Consider the following 17456-nt stretch of genomic DNA (forward strand, 5'->3'; position numbering starts at 1 on the left):
TCCCTTCTTGTCTTGCCCCCGGCAATCCAACAGTTTTATGTATTCTGTAAAGGTGTCTCCCTTTAATGCCTATCATCCCAAAAGTCTTGCCATTATCCCCCAGTTCTTAACTTCACCAACTCCTTAGCTTCTGATTTTCTAAGTGGAAGGTCTATATCCACAGTTGAACTTTTAACAGCTTTTCTGGCCAAACAATCAACCTGCTCATTCCCCTCAACACCGCTAAGTGCAGGGACCCATAAGAAGATGCACGTAAACCAATACTCTGAATATTAAATAAAGTAGTTTGCAAGGACAAATTTCCTCCACCTACTGTAAGCCCAAAATGATGGCAACCAATTCGGCTGTGTAAATGTTTAATAAGACGTTTCTTTATTGTTACCTGTAATTCAAGCACAAAAAGAGCAGAACCAGTTAAATTAAAGTTAAATTGTCTTTTGATCCATCAATAAGAATGGTTATCATATCACAACAAATTTCCTGAACGTATTGAGGCAACCAGAATCCTTGCGCTTCGTTAAATCTGAATCTGGCCCCGCCCCTTAAGGTCGGCGCATGCTCCTTGGCCGCCCCATGAACCGGGACAAAACACCTGTGACGCAAGTACGTAACCACGCCCACTGGCGTCCGCCCCCCTCACCCTCAAGAATGTGGGCAAGCGCGACGTGATGAGGCGATGAAACAGGTGGGAGGTGGTCGTCGTGAAGCCGGTCTCCCATTGCAGATCAGTCGCCTGTGAGAAAGAAGGCGGGTGTTTGGCGGGGTAAACGGTCCCTGAGAGGCGATTAATCCCCACGTGATCCACCCATTTTGCCCTGCCATTGGCCAGCCTGGGCCGCCGAGGAGAAGGCGGGTTGTGCGCTCTTTGATTGGGAGAGCGTCCACACGTGATCCGCCCATTCTATCCCTGCCATTGGCAGGTCAGAGCCGCTAGCCTGGGAGGTTTGGTGAGCGAAAGCGGGCGCCGATTGGAGGCGCGCCCCGGACTCGCTCACGTGACAGTCCCATCTCGGCCCTACCATTGGCTGGGCGTTGCGACGCTGGCGACGGGAGCGCGCACGCCGGTGGCAGAGGGGCCGGGCCGCCCGCCGCCGCCGCAGCAGCATCGCCGCCGCCCGTCGGCTGTCAGGGCGGCCGCAGGAGGAGGAGCCGCCGCCGTCGCCCGGCCGCCGCGTTAGGACCTGTCTCATGGCCGGCAGCCCCGGGCCGCTTCCCCTGCCGCTGGCCCGTTCCGGCAGCGCCTCCGATTCGCCCGGCTCCAGGTGCGCGCCTCAGTCTGCCGACCGCTACCCGGGGAGCGCGCGCGGTCAGACAGGCCCTGGGGGCACGCGAGAGCACGGGGACCGGGATCCAGGGAACGCGCGCGATGACCAGCCCGCGGAGAACGAGCACGACCGGCGCCCCAGGAGCGTACACGGCGATCGGCCTCTGGAGCGCGTGCACGAACAACGCCCCGGGTTCGTGCACGATGATCGTCGACCCGGGAGTGAGCGAGTCGACGAGCATCCGGGGAGCGGGCGCGATGAGAAGCGACCCAGGAGCGTGCACGAGGATCAGCGCACCCCCGCGAGCGGGCATGGTGACGAGCGTCCCGGGAGTGTGCACGAGCCCGCTGAGCAGTGCCAAGTGGTACCGGGGTCTGTGCCTGATATACAACTGCCTCCCTCCCTTTCTGCTGACCCCTCCCCTCAGGCTGCGGACACTGACCCCTCCCCTCCAAAAGTCTCTGACCCCCCTGTGGACATCAACCCTGCCCCACTAGCCCCCCTTCCGCCCTCTCCTCGGCACCAGTTTCAAGCCCGGTTCCAGCCGGATGCCCTGTCCGTGGCGGACTCTGTGTGTGGGGGACTGGATTCGGTCTCGCTCTATGGCACGGTGGAATCCCTGTTGCCCGAGGATGCCAGCTCGCTGGGTTCAGACTCCGAAGTCAACGGCAGCACCGCCTCTGGCCGCCGGACCGACAAATACGGCTTTCTGGGCGGTGCCCAGTTCAGCTGTGGACTGTGAGTAGGGGCAGGAGGGGGGTTGGGTGTGTCAGGAGGGATGGGGAGGAGCGGGCATGGGACAGCAGCGGGTCAGGACGTTCGGTTAAGTTGGAACAAGGTGTGTGGTTTGTAACTGAGAGTTGTGTTATGGAAGGTAGGAGGTAGGACGTAGGAGGTACCAGTATAGACATTATAATTCTGTGTTTTCTGTTCATTAAGAGCCGTGTCATGTGATATGGCCCATAATGGTCTTTCCATGATCATGATTGTTCTTGGCAAATTTTTCTCTGGAAGTGTCTTTATGAGACGGATGACCTCCAACCATCATTAACACTCTTCAGAGATCGGCTGCCTGGTGTCAGTGGTCACACAACCAGCTGCTCACGTGACCATCCACCACCTGCTCCCATGCTTTCGCGTGACCCTGATCGGGTCGGGGGTAAGGGGGCTAAGCAGGTGCTACACCTTGCCCAAGGGTGCCCTGCAGGCTGGCAGAGAAAATGAGCACCTTACACCTCTGTTGGCAGAAACGTGTCTTCACCCTGTCACCTCAAAGATCCAGTGATAAGCAAATCTTGCATATTGTTTATACAGATCAAATCACTTCACAGTGCAATGGGGTGGAACAAGGTAAAACAATAGTAATGCAGAATCAGGTGTAAAAGCAACAGGTGCATGTAAATGATGAGGTGCCAGATCATAACAGAGGTAAATTGTGAGGTCAGGAGGCTGAGTGATCCATTCAGGAGTCTAATTATAGTGGGATAGAAAAGCCCTTGAGCCTTGTGGTACATGCTCTTAGGGTTTTCCATCTTCTGCCCAGTGGGAGGAAGCAGGAGAGTCTGATTATTCTGGCTGCTTCACTGAGAGTGGGAAGTGTGGACAGAGCCCATGGAGGGGGAACTATTTTTGTGAGTTGGGGCTAATGGGCGAGTTAGGACAAGCGAAGGGAGGCGAATACAGGGGAGAGGATTTGGGAGGCAGGTAGGGAAGATGAAGGTATGTTGCTGAGCAGGATGTAGGCAGGAGGAGGTAAGTAGATCCATAGGAGGTAGGTGGGGGGTGAAGGAGGTATGTAGGGCTGTAGGAAGTGAGCGGGAAAGGGTAGGCAGGAGGGAGTCCACGGCCCCCTGAAAATGGTCGCACATGTCATTAGGGTGGTGAAGCAGGCTAACGATATGATTGCCTTTATTGGTCACTACTCAGAATTCATGGGTTGGAAAGTTGCTCTGCAGCTTCATAAGGCTGCATCTGGAGTGTCGGATTCAGTTATGGTTGGGGGGGGTTGCTTTGGAGAAGGGGCAGAAGGGAGCCGTTACAATGGGGGTGCGGGTGGGGGGGGGGTTGCTTTGGAGAATGTGGAGCCGTTACAATGGGGGTGCGGGTAGGGGAGGGTTGCTTTGGAGAAGGGGCAGAAGGGAGCCGTTACTATGGGGGTGCGGGTGGGGGGGTTTGCTTTGGAGAAGGGGCAGAAGGGAGCCGTTACTATGGGGGTGCGGGTAGGGGGGTTGCTTTGGAGAAGGGGCAGAAGGGAGCCGTTACTATGGGGGTGTGGGTGGGCGGGTTGCTTTGGAGAAGGTGGAGCCGTTACAATGGGGGTGTGGGTGGGGGGGATTGCTTTGGAGAAGGGGCAGAAGGGAGCCGTTACAATGCTGCCTGGATAGAGGGCACGAGCTACAAGGAGAGCGCGAACAAGAGCAGCAGAGGCTGAGGGGAGCTGATATGTCTAATACCGGAGGACAAGTATGTAAGGTGAGAGGGGGTAAGTTCAGAGGAGTTGTATGGGACAAGTTGTTTTACACAGAGTGGTGCACGTCTGGAACACTCTGCCAGTGGGGTTCAGGGCACAGGGATATGGAAATTGTGTAGGCAGAAGGGGTAGATTTAGTTAGGCATTTAATTACAATAGTGGGGTTTCGGAAACACAGGGATATGGACATTGTGTCAGCAGAAGTGATAGATTTAGTTAGGCATTTAATTACAGTCGGCCCTCCTTATCTGCAGGGTTTTGGTTCCTGGACCCACCCACGGATACCAAAAAACGCGCATGCTCAAGTCCCTTAAATAAAATGGCGTAGTATTTGCATATAATCTCGGCACATAATACCTAATACTATGTAAATGCTGTGTAAATAGTTGTTATTCTGTATTGTTTAGGGAATAATGACAAGAAAAAAATGCAACCATCGTAGCTCTTCTGGGAATTCCGATGCCGCCTCGACATCAGCCGATGCCGATTCTCCCGTGATCTTTAAGTTCTTGAGGCTGTAGCCAGTCGTCCCTTGCTAGCCTTAAACTCCTTCCTCTCGCTCACAACACAAGTAACGAACAAAAGAGACGTGAGGTGAACAACGCTCAACTTCCGGGTTTTCCGGATCCGCAGTTGGTTGAATCCGCGCATGTGGAGGACCGACTGTGCTAGTCTGGCACGTCAAAGGCCAATGAGCCCATTCCAATGCTCTACCTTTCTGTGTTCTCCGGTCGAGCACAGGAAATGGGTCCCAGTACAGCTAATCCCATCTGTGGGCCATGTACTGCTGGGATGTTATGAGGTGTTGGTTAGACCACCCCTGGAATATTGTGAGCAGCTGTAGGTCCCGTATCTGAGGAAGGATACGGTGCCTTTGGAGAGAGTTCGCAAGGGCTTGACTGAAAGGGCTTAACGTATTGTTAGAGTTTTCATTGACAAGCTGAAGCTTACAAGAAAAATTCCAAGGATAATCCCAGGCCTAACCTGCAAGGAGCATTTGAGCATTTGTACGGTAGAATTCAAAAGGGTGACGTGGGGGGGCGGGAAGCTCACTGACATCTCCCGGATACTGAAAGGCCTAGCTAGAATGGACCTGCAGAGTCGAGACTCAGAGAGTCTCCAGCCCCTTGGTATGAACACCGAATTCTCCAACTTCCCGTAATTCCCTCCCTCTCCCTTCCACCATCCCTCTTTCACTCTGTCTCCTCTTCTAGCTGCCTATCACCTCTCTCATGATTCTGCCTTCTACTACCACCCATGGTGTTTTCCCCTTACATTCCTCCTTCACCTCTCCTGCCTATCCCCTCCCCCACCCCTTGATCTTTCCTCTGATTGGTTTTCCACCCTCCCCCCACCTTCTTTATGGGGCCCCTGCCCCCTTCCTTCTTCAGTCCCAACGAAGGGTCTCGGCCCGAAACGTTGACTGCATATTTCAATGGATGCTGCCCGACCTGCTGAGTTCATCCAGCTCTTGTACGTGTTGATTTGACCACAGCATCTGCAGTGTACTTTGTGTTTAATGGACATGGAGAGGATGTCTGGATTCCAAGGTCACAGACTCAGAAGAAAGGGATGTCTCTTTAGATTAGACATGAATCATTTCTTCAGCCAGAGGGTGGTGAACGTGTGGAACTCATTGCCACTGGAGGAGGTGGGGAGTGGTTAAGGAAGGAGAATGGGTTGTGATCAAATGAGGGAACAGGTTGATGGGCGAAATGGCCCAGATCTCCTCTATCTTAAGGTCTAATCCCATCTCCCTGTATGTGATCTATGTCCTTTCAGTTCGTTCGTGTACCTGTCTAAACGCCTCTATCCACATCCGTCAGCAACCTGGCACCACATTCCAGGCACACTGCTCTCTTTTAAAAAAACACGTCTCATACATTCCCTCTCACCTGAAACTTCTGACCTCTGCTATTAGACATTTCGACCCTGGGGGTCGGGTACCAGCTGTCTACCCTATCTGTGCCTGTCATAATCTTACAAACCTCGAACAGGCCTCCCCTCAGTCTCTGTCATTCCAGCCCAACTTTGACTCTCCTTGTAGCTCATGCCTCTGATCCAGATGAACCTCATCTGCACCCTCTCCAAATCCTCCCCTCTCTCCTGTGGGGTGAGCACTGGGCAGGAGGTGCAGAAGCCTGAAGTCCCGTGCTACCAGGTTCAGGAACAGCAACTTCCCTTCAGCCTTTCGGTTCTTGAACCACAAAGCACAATCCTAATCACTGGTACAGCAACACCCTGACACTTTGCATCACAATAGACTATCTGTCTCAGTCCGAATTGTGTTCCCTCTTGTAAAAACTGTTTTAATTTATGTTCAGTTGGTGCTTTTCTTGTGAATATTGTGTAACTGAGCCAATGAATGTCAGAGACGAAGACGAATTTCTTTAGCCAGAGTGCGGTGAATCTGTGGAATTCATTGCCTTGCACAGCTGTGGAGGCCAGGTTACTGAGTATATTTAAAGCAGAGGTTAATAGGTTCTTGGCTTCAAAGGGAGAAGGGCTTCAAAGAGCTTCAAAGGGAGAAGGCACGAGAATGAGGTTGAGAATGAAAATGAGACAGCCACGATGGAATGGCGGAGTAGATTTGATGGGCTGTATGGCCTTAATTCTGCTTCTATATGTGCCTGTGATTCAGATTTATTAATCCCATGTACATTGAAACGTGCAGTGAAATGCTTCGTTTGCATTAACAACCAACACACCCAATGAAATGCTGTGGCCACACAAATGTGACCACACATTCCAGTGCCAGTATATCATGCCCACAATGTTCAGTAGAACAACACAGAACTCAATGGAACAACAAACTAACAATCGCAAAACAATCCCCTCTCCCCCCCTCTCCCCCCCTCTCCCCCCCTCTCCCCCCCTCTCCCCCCCCTCTCCCCCCCCTCTCCCCCCCCTCTCCCCCCCCTCTCCCCCCCCTCTCCCCCCCCTCTCCCCCCCCTCTCCCCCCCTCTCCCCCCCTCTCCCCCCCTCTCCCCCCCTCTCCCCCCCCTCTCCCCCCCCTCTCCCCCCCCTCTCCCCCCTCTCCCCCCCCTCTCCCCCCCCTCTCCCCCCCCTCTCCCCCCCCTCTCCCCCCCTCTCCCCCCCTCTCCCCCCCTCTCCCCCCCTCTCCCCCCCTCTCCCCCCCCTCTCCCCCCCTCTCCCCCCCCTCTCCCCCCCTCTCCCCCCCCTCTCCCCCCCTCTCCCCCCCTCTCCCCCCCTCTCCCCCCCTCTCCCCCCCTCTCCCCCCCTCTCCCCCCCTCTCCCCCCCCTCTCCCCCCCTCTCCCCCCCTCTCCCCCCCCTCTCCCCCAGTCTCTCACACACTCCCCCACCACCACCACCAGTGGACTGGTGGATTTGATTTCCCCACTGTACATACACATTCAGGCTTTGACTCTCAGTTGATCTTCAGCATCATCCTGTGACTCGCCAATGATGACAAATGAGGGTTCGAGCTCTGATGACAGGACATCGAACACTGGGCTTCGAACCCGATCCCACAGTTTCCATTCCTATGAGATTATTGACTCTTGTTCCACTAGCCCTCACGGAACTCTGCTAGAATACAGTGACGATTGTAGGGCCAAAATCTGACCACGTCTATGTCGCTGGCCCTCGAATATGGAATGGAGGCTTGCAGCCTGACCCCAACATCCCTGTTCCGAAAACCTTCCACAGCTCCCTGAAGGTGGCCACATGAATTGACAGGGCAGTAAAGGAGGCTTGTCTTTATCAGTCGAGGCACTGAGTGCAGGAGTCCAGAAGTCATGTTGCGTCTTTATAAACCCTGGTCTGGAGTGCATCTGGAGTGTTGCATTCAGTTCTGCTTCCACAAAAGCTGCGAGGGACTTTGGCGCGGTTGCAGGAGACATTCAGCAGGAGCAATCAGCTGCTGGATTAGAGAGTGTATTTGTTAGTGGCCAAGGTTGCGGGGAGACCTGACAGAGGCTTATAATATCATGAGAGGCACAGATAGAGTAGACAGCCGGTATCTTTTTACACCAGGGTTGAAACGTCTAGCACTTAAGAAACGTCATGCATTTAAGATGAGAGGGTGGATGCTTGGAAATGTGGTGGAACAGACACAATAGAGATGCCTAAGAGGCTCATGGAATGGCATGATATGGACACTGTGTAGGTTGGAGGGATTATATTAGTTGGGTATTTAATTGGCCCGGTACTACATTGTGAGCCTGCACTGTACTGACCTGTGCAATGTTAAATACATTTGCTGCAAAATCTCAGGCACACAGCCTCAGGTAATATTTATAGGATGTATATTAGAAACTCATCTCTACACTGGCAGCCACAAAACCCAGAAACCCACAGAACCCGTTAAAAAGAAGACTGACAAACCACCCATTGTGCAGAAGAAGAACAAAATCGTGCAAACAATAGAAGTTAGCAAATAACATTCAGAACTGAAGTTCACAAAAGTGAGTCACAAAAGTCCTCAGCCACGAAGCCAGTTATCACAGCATCCGATCCAGGAGCTCGTTAGTTACAGGCCACAGCCTCAGTTCAGCGCAAAGACAAGTAAACCTCGCAGAGCAGCCCGTCCCTTGCCTCCAGTCCCAACACTCGAACCTTTACAATGCTTAATATTTCCAATCCTTGGGTTCCTCTTTGCTTTTGCACCCAGGCCCTACTATATCGATATGGACTCTGGCCTGGGCCCCACTGCCTGGATTTAGCCCATACCTGACCTTTAATTCAGCAGAAAACATAAATTTAGCATAAAGTGTATGCGTTCTTTACAAGGAGTTGGAACAAAGAGAGGTAAAGTGCAGTGGAGCCAAGTGGTCAGTGTCACTGTCCCGAGTGATTAGGATTGTGTGAGTTGGCTCATGACCAGGGAAGCTGCTATTCCTGAACCTGGTGGTGTTGGACTTCAGGCTCTCAGTACAGTGAGAAGATGCTATGGCCTGGGTAGTGGGAACCTCTGAAGGTGGACGTTGGCCTGTGGTGTATTTTAGTTCACTACTCTCTGCGGCTTCCGATGCGTTGGGGAGCTCGGAGAGGCAGGCATTTTTGGGCTCCCTGCGGGTTGCTGGCCCGCGTTTCCGACTCGAAAGCACTCTGTTCGCTCCCCCAACCCCTCCTCCTCCTTCCCTGTCTCGCCTCCTGCCGACCAGCGGCACAGGCCAAACCACACTGTGCAACTGCAGGAAACCGATCTGCAGCTGCAGGTCCTCACACGGCTGACAAACGGACGTGGCGTGACCTCCCTCGGGGCGGGGGGGAGGGCGAGGGGTCTCGCCAGCATTTCGTCCCTAGAAGGAGACCGCCCGAAGTGTGTGAAATGGGGGTGGGGGTGTAGTGGTTAGAATTCAACTGATCTTCTCTTTATTTATGGATGGTGGGGAAGGGGGGGGGGTGCAAAAGGAGGAAGGAAGGGGAGAGGGTAAGGAAGACGGAGGCAAATCAGAATCAGGTGTATTGTCACTGACCTACAGTAAATTTTTAAAAAATGAATGTAAGTTATATTAAATAGTACAAAAGAGGAAAGCCCTGATGGTAGTAATGAGAAGGGGGGATGTGAGGGTCCTTAGTGATTGATGCACCTTTTTGAGGCACAGCCTATTGAACATGTCCTTGATGGTTGGGAGGGTTGTGTCCACGATGGAGCTGGCAGAGTCTCTGCCCCTCTACAGCCCCTTGAGATCCTGTGCACTGGAGCCTCCACACCACACAGTGATGCAGCCAGTCAGAATGTCTTTTCCTGTACATCTGTCGAGATTTACAAAAGTCTTAGGTGATGTACAAACTCCTAAAGAAGTCCAGCCTAGGGTTTGCCTCCTTTGTGATTTCACAATAGGCTGGGCCCAGGATAAACCCCAGATGCTGATGCCCAGCAGCTTGAAGCTGCTCAGTGCTGACCCCTCAGTGAGGACTGGCATGTTTGTGTTCTTGCGACTTCCCCTTCTGAACTCCACAATCCGTTGCTTGGTCTTGCTGACGTTGAGCTCGAGGTTGCTATTGCGACAGGGAGATTGGGTAGGGAGTGTTTTGTAAAGTTGCAATGCAACTTCCTGACTCTTCAACTCAGTATTTCGATTAATAAAAGCAAGCATGTCACACAGCTTCTCATCCCTCCCCTCCTTCCCCATACCTCACCAATTCCCCTCTCCCCTCACCCTCCCTAGCCGCTCTGCTCCTCACCCCTCTCCTTCCCCTCCCTCCAACCCCTCCCCTCCCTCCACTTCCCCTCCCCCATCCACCCCCCTTCTCTCCCATCCACCACCTCCTTTCCCGTGCCTCATCCCTCCCCTCCCCCTCACCTGCTCCCCAATTCCTTTTCGCTCCCTGCTCCTCCCTCTGCACGCTCCACGGTTCAGACAAGTTGAACTATATCAGAGATGCATTGTTGCACTTGTAGCAGCTTCACATCAGGTAGTCACCATTCACGATCTTTAATCTCCAAACCAGCCAGTGTTGTCTCAGCACAGAACGGTACAGTGCTCATTGGAACAGACCCTTTGCTGATTACACACCGACATCCCATCACTGTGTACCTTAAGAGGAGAAGCTGAGCGAGCTTGGGCTCTTCTCTCTGGAGTGAAGAGGTTAGATTAGGGGTGTGCAGGAGGCATAGAAACATAGAAAATAGGTGCAGGAGTAGGCCATTCGGCCCTTTGAGCCTGCACCACCATTCAGAATGATCATGGTTGATCATCCAACTCAGAACCCTGTACCTGCTTTCTCTCCATACCCCCTGATCCCTTTAGCCACAAGGGCCATATCTAACTTCTTAAATATAGCCAATGAACCGGCCTCAACTGTTTCCTGTGGCAGAGAATTCCATAGATTCACCACTCTCTGTGTGAAGAAGTTTTTCCTCATCTCGGTCCTAAAAGGCTTCCCCTTTATCCTTAAACTGTGACCCCTCGTTCTGGACTTCCCCAACATCGGAAACAGTCTTCCTGCATCTAGCCTGTCCAATCCCTTTAGAATTTTATACATTTCAATAAGATCCCCCCCCTCAATCTTCTAAATTCCAGTGAGTATAAGCCTAGTCGATCCAGTCTTTCTTCATATAGAAAGAGTGAACAGCCAGAGACATTTTCCTAGGGCGGAAATGGCTAGTTAGAGGGGCATAATTTTAAGCTGATTGGAGGAAACTATGGGGGACATCAGAGGTAGGATTTACACCCAGAGAGTGGTGGGTGCATGGAACACCCTGCCAGGGGTAATTGTAAAGGCAGACACATTTGAAATATAAGAGACAGGCAAATGGATGTCAGAAAAATGGAGGGTTATGGACTATGTAGGACTGAAATGTTAGATTGATCATTGAGTAGAGTTATATATTTTGGCATTACAAAGCGGGCCTGTACTGTTCTGTGTTCTAAACAGATTATACACAATTTTTACAAGACAAAAAAAAGTGCAGAATTAGATCCAAACAGACGCCATTGTGGTGCAAAGTGGTCCCAGTGTTGCTGTACTGAGGCAGTGATTAAGAATGTGCCTGTTGGTTCAAGAACTGAATGGCTGAAGGGAAGTTGCCGTTCTTGAACATGGTGGTGTGGGCTTCAGGCTTCCTTCCCTCCAGCCCGATGAGGACTGCGAGAAGGAGGTGACGTGGACTCACAGAGTAATGCAGCACAGAAACAAAGTTGAGCATCACATTCCCGGGTGTGAACATCACCAATAGCTGACGTTCTGGTCCAACCACAGCAAAGAACATCCACCAGCGCCTCTACTTCCCACTTTCATCCGGACTCTTGAGTAGACCTTTTGTGTGATTAGTTAAAATCTTAGCTTCATAATCTACCTTGTTGTGAACTCGCACTTTGTTTTCCTGCACTGCACTTTTTTCAGAAGCTTTAACGCGTTATTTTGTACTGTTACTGTTCTAGCTCAATGCATCTGATTTGAATGAACAGTATATGAACAAGTATAATGTACACTGTAATGAACAAACTTTCCACTCTGTCTTGGTACGTGTGACCTTAATAAGCCGATACCAATGCCTTCAACCCAACTGATCCACAGCATCCTCTCTGCTGATCTCAGTAACCCACGTTCAACCCATAACTATCCAAACCCCTCCCCATGTACCGATCCAAATGCCTATTAAATACCCGCCGTGACCACTTCCTCTGGCAACTCATTGCAGCTGCTCTCTGTCCTTTGTGTGAAGCAGTTGCCTTATTATTGAGATACAGCGTAGAATAGGCCCTTCTGGCCCTTCAAGCCAAGCCACCCAGCAACCCTGGCCTAATCATGAGGTAATTTACAATGACCAATTAACCTACTGACCGGTTATTGCACAGTGGGAGGAAACTGGAGGGGATAACTTCACTCAGCCTCACTCGCCCTATATCACTGAAACGTTTCCACAACCTGTGGACTCACTTTCAAGGACTCTTCATCTCATGTTCTTGATATTCATTGCTTATCTATTTATTTATTATTTTTCCTGTTTTGTATTTGAACAGTTTGTGATCTTTTGCACACTGGTTGAATGCCCAAGTTGGTGTGGCCTTTCACTGATTCTATCATGGTTATTATTCTTCTATGGATTTATTGACTGTGACTCCAAGAAAATTAATTTCAATGTGGTGACATACCTGTACTTAGATAATAAATTTACTTTGAACCCAAAAGAAACATGTGGTCACGGGGGTCACAGAAGCAGGAGTTGAACCTGGGTCGCTGGTGGTGTAAAGTTGTGCTAACCACTGCACTATCATGCCTCTCCAAAATCTTTCCCCTTTTATCTTTTGGACCCCTCGAACCCTGGGGAAAAGACTGACTCTCCATCTTGTCCTCCTGATTTTATGAACTTCTATAAGGTCACCCCTCAATCTTCTACGCTCCAGGGAATAAAGATCGCAACCTCTCCCTGTAATTCAGGCCCTGGATTCCAGGCAGCATCCTCATGAATCTCTTCTGCACCCTCTGTAGTGCCTTTTGTAAACAGAGTGACCAAAACTGCACATGGTACTCCACGTCCTGCCTTAGCAACAAGTAATGTAACTGCAGTGTAATGTCCTTACTCCTTGGCTCAGTGCCTGACGGATGAAGGCCAGCATGCTAGCACTTTCTTCCACACCTTGTCTACTCTTTCAGCAAACTGTGCACTGTTATTCCCACATTCCTCTGTCAGTGCCCTGCCATTCACTGTATTGCTCTACCCTGGTTTGACTACCAAAATGTATCACCAAGTGTCAGATACTCAATGTTCACAAGAAAAAACACCTACAAAATGTAAATGAAACACAGATTTTACGAGAAAGTACACTACGTCCATTGTGGTGCATAGTTATCACAGTGTTGTTGTAGTGAGGTAGTGATTAAGATTTTGCTGGTTGGTTGAAGTGAAGTCACTGTTCCTGAACCCGGTAGTGTGGGATTTCAGGTGCTCTGCCCCCTGCCCAGTGGGAGCTGTGAGATATGACGTGGCCTGGATGGTGGGGATCTTTGATGGGTGTTGCCTTCCAGGAAGTAGGTACTATGAAGGTACGGAGGGACCTCTGCCCAGATTTGGGCAGAGTCCACTGTTCTGTGCGGCGGCTACACCTGCACATTTGAACTGCCGTACCAGACCATGATACATCCAGTCAAGACACTTCCAACAGTACAGCAATGGAAGCATCTGCTCAACCCCCTCCAGGAAGTAAACAGGCTGGAGAATGCATTTGGGGTGAGGAAGGCAGGTTATTACCGGAAAGGCAACAGATTAAAAAGAGGATGATGGATCAAGACACAATACAGGTTAAGAGACCTTTGACCTGGGCCCAGCATGTAAGTGCAGTTACGAAGAAAACATGATAGTGCCTCTACTTCCTTTGAGTTTTGTGAACTTTGATAAACTTCTGTAGATGTATGATAGAGACTATACTGACTGGTTGTATCAAAGTTTAAAGTACATTTATTAACAAACTATATACATTATGCAACCTTGATTCATCTCTTTACCGGCAGCCACTAAAAAACCCATAAAAAAAAGATCGTCAAACACCCACTGTGCAGAGAGGGAAAAACACATCTTACAAGCAACAAATTAAGCAAATGGCATTACGAACAAAAGTGGATCCACAGACATGAAGCCGAAAGCAGGCCACAGCCTCGGCCTCAGATCGGTGCAGAGCTGAGTAAACAGCGCAGAGCCACGAGCAGAACCTGCCTGAACTCGCATCTGGTCCTGACTCAATCCATCTGGCCTGGTGTCTCAATTGTCCAAACATCAAGTGGTTTCTTGTCTAGGACCTGGGCTCTATCACTTTCATAGGCTCTGGGCCTGGACCCAGCTGCCACGATCTGGCCCATACCTGACCTTTCCAAATCAGCACAGCACTTGGATCAATCAAACCTTGATTTAGGTGGATGGGCCTTGACTTTGCCTTGCACCTGGTCGGTTCGACCCTCGACTCAGCCTCTCCTTCACTCCCCTCTCCCTTACTTGGGGTATTCATTTACCATAAATATTACCAGAAAAGTTATTATTAATGAATTATTTAGTTGAGTTCTTTGTTTGGTTTGCCACCGACAAGTAGTTGCTGGGCTTCACCGGTGCCGAGTGGAAAAGCCTACAGAAAGAAGCATCCATCATCAGGGACCCCACCATCCAAGACATCCACAAGAGAGTGAATCTCAGGGTTGTATATGGTGGCGTATACAGTTATAAGAAAAAGTTTGTGAACCCTTTGCAATTAGTTTTAATTACATAAAATATGGTCTGATCTTCATCTAAGTCACAGTGACAGACAAACACAATTTACTTAAACTAATAACACACAAACAATTGTACTTTTCATTGCTTTACTGGAAACATTGTTCAATCAAACGCAGTTCAGGCTGGTAAAATTATGTGAACCCTTGTATTTAATAACTGGTAGAACCTCCTTTAGCAGCAATAACCTCCACCAAATGTTTCCTGCAGCTGCTGGTTAGACTTGCACAACAGTGAGGAGGAATTTAAGACCATTCCTCCATACAAAACCGTTTCAGTTCATCAATATCTCTGGGATACCTTCGTGACCAGCCCTCCAAGTCATGCCACAGCAGCTCAAGTGGGTTAACATCTGGACTCTGACTTGGCCATTCCAAAATGCAAATTTTCTTCTTTTTAAACCATTCTGTGTTGTTGATCTATGCTTGTGTTTCGGATCATTGTCTTTTTGCATCATCTAACTTCTATTAAGCTTCAGGTGACAGACTACTGCCCTGACATTCTCCTGTAAAATGTTGTGATACAATTTTGAATTCTTTGTTCCCTCAATGAATGCAAGCTGTCCAGACCCTGAGGCAGCAATGCAGTCCCAAACCATGATGTTCCTTCCACCATGTTTCACAGTTGGGATGAGGTTTTGGTGTTGCTGTGCATTGTCCTTTTCCCTTCAAAAATAGCAGTGTGCATTTCTGTCAAAAAGCTCAACGTTTGTCTTATCTGTCCACAGAACATTGTCCCAGAAGTGTTGTGGATGTCCCGTTGGTCTTTTGCAAACTTGAGATGTGTAGCAATATTTTTGTTTGGAGAGCATTGTTTTTCTCCATGGTGTCCTTTCATGAACACCATTCTTGTTCAGTGTTTTTCTTATAGTGGACACATGAACAGAGACTTTAGCAAGTTCTAGAGATTTCTGTGGGTCTTTTGCTGTTACCCTTGGGTTCTTTTTCACCTCCTTCAGCATTACATGTTGTGCTCTTGGTGTGATCTCGGCAGGATGCCCACTCCTGGGGAGAGCAGCAGTACTGAGTTTCCTCCATTTGGAGACAATTTCTCTTACTCTGGACTGGTGAACATTCAGGTCTTTGGAAATGCTTTTGTGGCCTTTTCCAGCTTCATGCATCTCTACAATTCTTCAAAGTTCCTCTGAAAGTTGCTTAAATCGAGGCATGGTGCACATAAACAGATCTTTCTTGAGAAGAGCAGGCTCTGCCAGTAACTTGACTTTATGTGTCTTTGTTTTTGTAGGGCAGGGCACCTCTACAATCCACACCTTCAATCTCATCTCAATGATTGGAACACCTAGCTCCAAATAGCTATTTTAGAAGACCTTATCCGTGAGGTTCACATACTTTTTTGAACCTAGTCTGTGATTGTTTAAATGGTATTGATGAGAAGAAGTACAGTTGTTTGCATGTTATTAGTTTAGGCAGATCGTTTTTGTCTATTATTGTGACTAAGATGAAGACCAGAGCTCGTTTTATGAGTAATTAATGCAAAAAGGCAGGTAATTGAAAAGGGTTTACCACCCTTTCTTGCAACTGTATGTACTTTGATAATAAATATACTTTGAATTTTGAACTTCAAATGTCTTGCCAGAAGGTGAAGAGGTGCAAATGGGAGCTTGGTGAAATAAGTGCAGGGACAAGGTGGTCTGAGTCATACATCATGAAAATAGTCTCCCTAGCCCGACTCTTCCATATCACCTCCACCTGTCTTTGTCCATCCAAACAGACTGGTTTAAGATGGCGCTGGTGAATCTCAGTGACTTCTGGCTGGTGGCCGATGAAACAAGGAAAACAGTTAAACACTTTGTTGGTCCCTCTTTTCTGGCAAATGATCATCACAAGCAATAGGCCGTAGCTTCCCTTTGGACATGGAGGCAATTCGATATGGCAGAACCAAGGTGAGGCAAAGCAGCGGGCTCGTCACTGAGAATGAGGAAGACCCGAGGTTCGATCGATTTAAGCGCAGTGCCAAATCGGAAAGGTCAGGTACAGGCTGAATTGGGGCAGTGAGGTCCAGGCCTCTGAGTGTGTTGAAGTAACTGAACCTGATTTAGGTGCTGGGCCAAATTGGGAAAAGTAAGGGTTTCAGGGCCTGAGGCCAGTTCAGCTCATTGCTCCGTGTCATTTACTCAGCTCTGCACTGAACTAAGAACCTATGGACAGTTCCCTCTTAGTGGACCAGTTCAGGATGCTACTGGCTTGCCTTTATTGATTGCATGATTTGCTTTTTTTTCCTTCTACACATTAGGTGTATGATAGTCTTTTTTTGAGTTTTTTTGTTTGGGTTTCTTGTTTTGTGGCTGCCAGTTAAGAGACAAATCTCAAGGTTGTATAATGTATAAGTGTACTTTGAACTACCTGTGTACCTGTCCAAGTGCTTTTTAAATTTAGCCACCCTCTCCCAATTCCTCTCCACCGCCCTCTGTATGTTAAAACATGTCTCTTTAAACCAGGGGTTCCCAACTTTTTTAATGCCATGGACCCCTACTGTTAACTGAGGGGTCCATAGACCCCAGCTTGGGAACCCCTGCTCTCAGATGTTTTCCCTGGAGCATCAGAAGCTGAAGGGAGTTTATAAAATTAATGGAGGCATAGAGAGGTTAATAGGCTGAGCAATTTTCCGAGGATGGAAAGGGAAAGTACCAGAGAGCATGTTTAAGGAGAGAAGGGGGAGGTTTAAAGGAGACATACTTTTCAGAGAGTGGTGGGTGCCCGGAATGTGTCAGGGATGTGGTGGCATGTCTTAAGAGGCTCTTGATATGCAGAGAATGGAGGGGCATGGACATTGTAGAGGCAGAAGGAATTAGTTCAGTTAGGCGTTTGATTAAGTCAGTACAGCATCACGGGTGGTTAATTAGTCCATTACAACATCATGTGCCTGTTCCAGGTTCTGATGTGGTATTAAAGGCCTTGACCCTCCATTTCCTTGATATTCCTGAAAGCCACTTCCATCAGATGCCACACAAGCAGGTTCAGGAAAAGTTATTACCCCTTAACCTCCGGCTTTTCAACTGGGGGGGGGAATAACTTCACTTGCCCTGTC

At 49.5% G+C, this 17456-nt stretch overlaps 1 protein-coding gene across 1 annotated transcript in view; it reads left to right on the forward strand.

The window, feature by feature from the left end:
- Positions 1-1014: 1014 nt before the first annotated feature.
- The window catches only part of LOC132387546 (TBC1 domain family member 10A-like), a 39157-nt gene continuing 22715 nt past the window's right edge, over positions 1015-17456 (forward strand). The window contains exon 1 of the mRNA XM_059959924.1: positions 1015-2003. Coding sequence (XP_059815907.1) covers positions 1189-2003 — 815 coding nt within the window. The 5' untranslated portion in view covers positions 1015-1188. The remainder of the gene's footprint in view (positions 2004-17456) is intronic.

Source organism: Hypanus sabinus, unplaced genomic scaffold (genome assembly GCF_030144855.1).
Source record: "Hypanus sabinus isolate sHypSab1 unplaced genomic scaffold, sHypSab1.hap1 scaffold_1967, whole genome shotgun sequence".
In the NCBI taxonomy this organism is placed as follows: domain Eukaryota; kingdom Metazoa; phylum Chordata; class Chondrichthyes; order Myliobatiformes; family Dasyatidae; genus Hypanus; species Hypanus sabinus.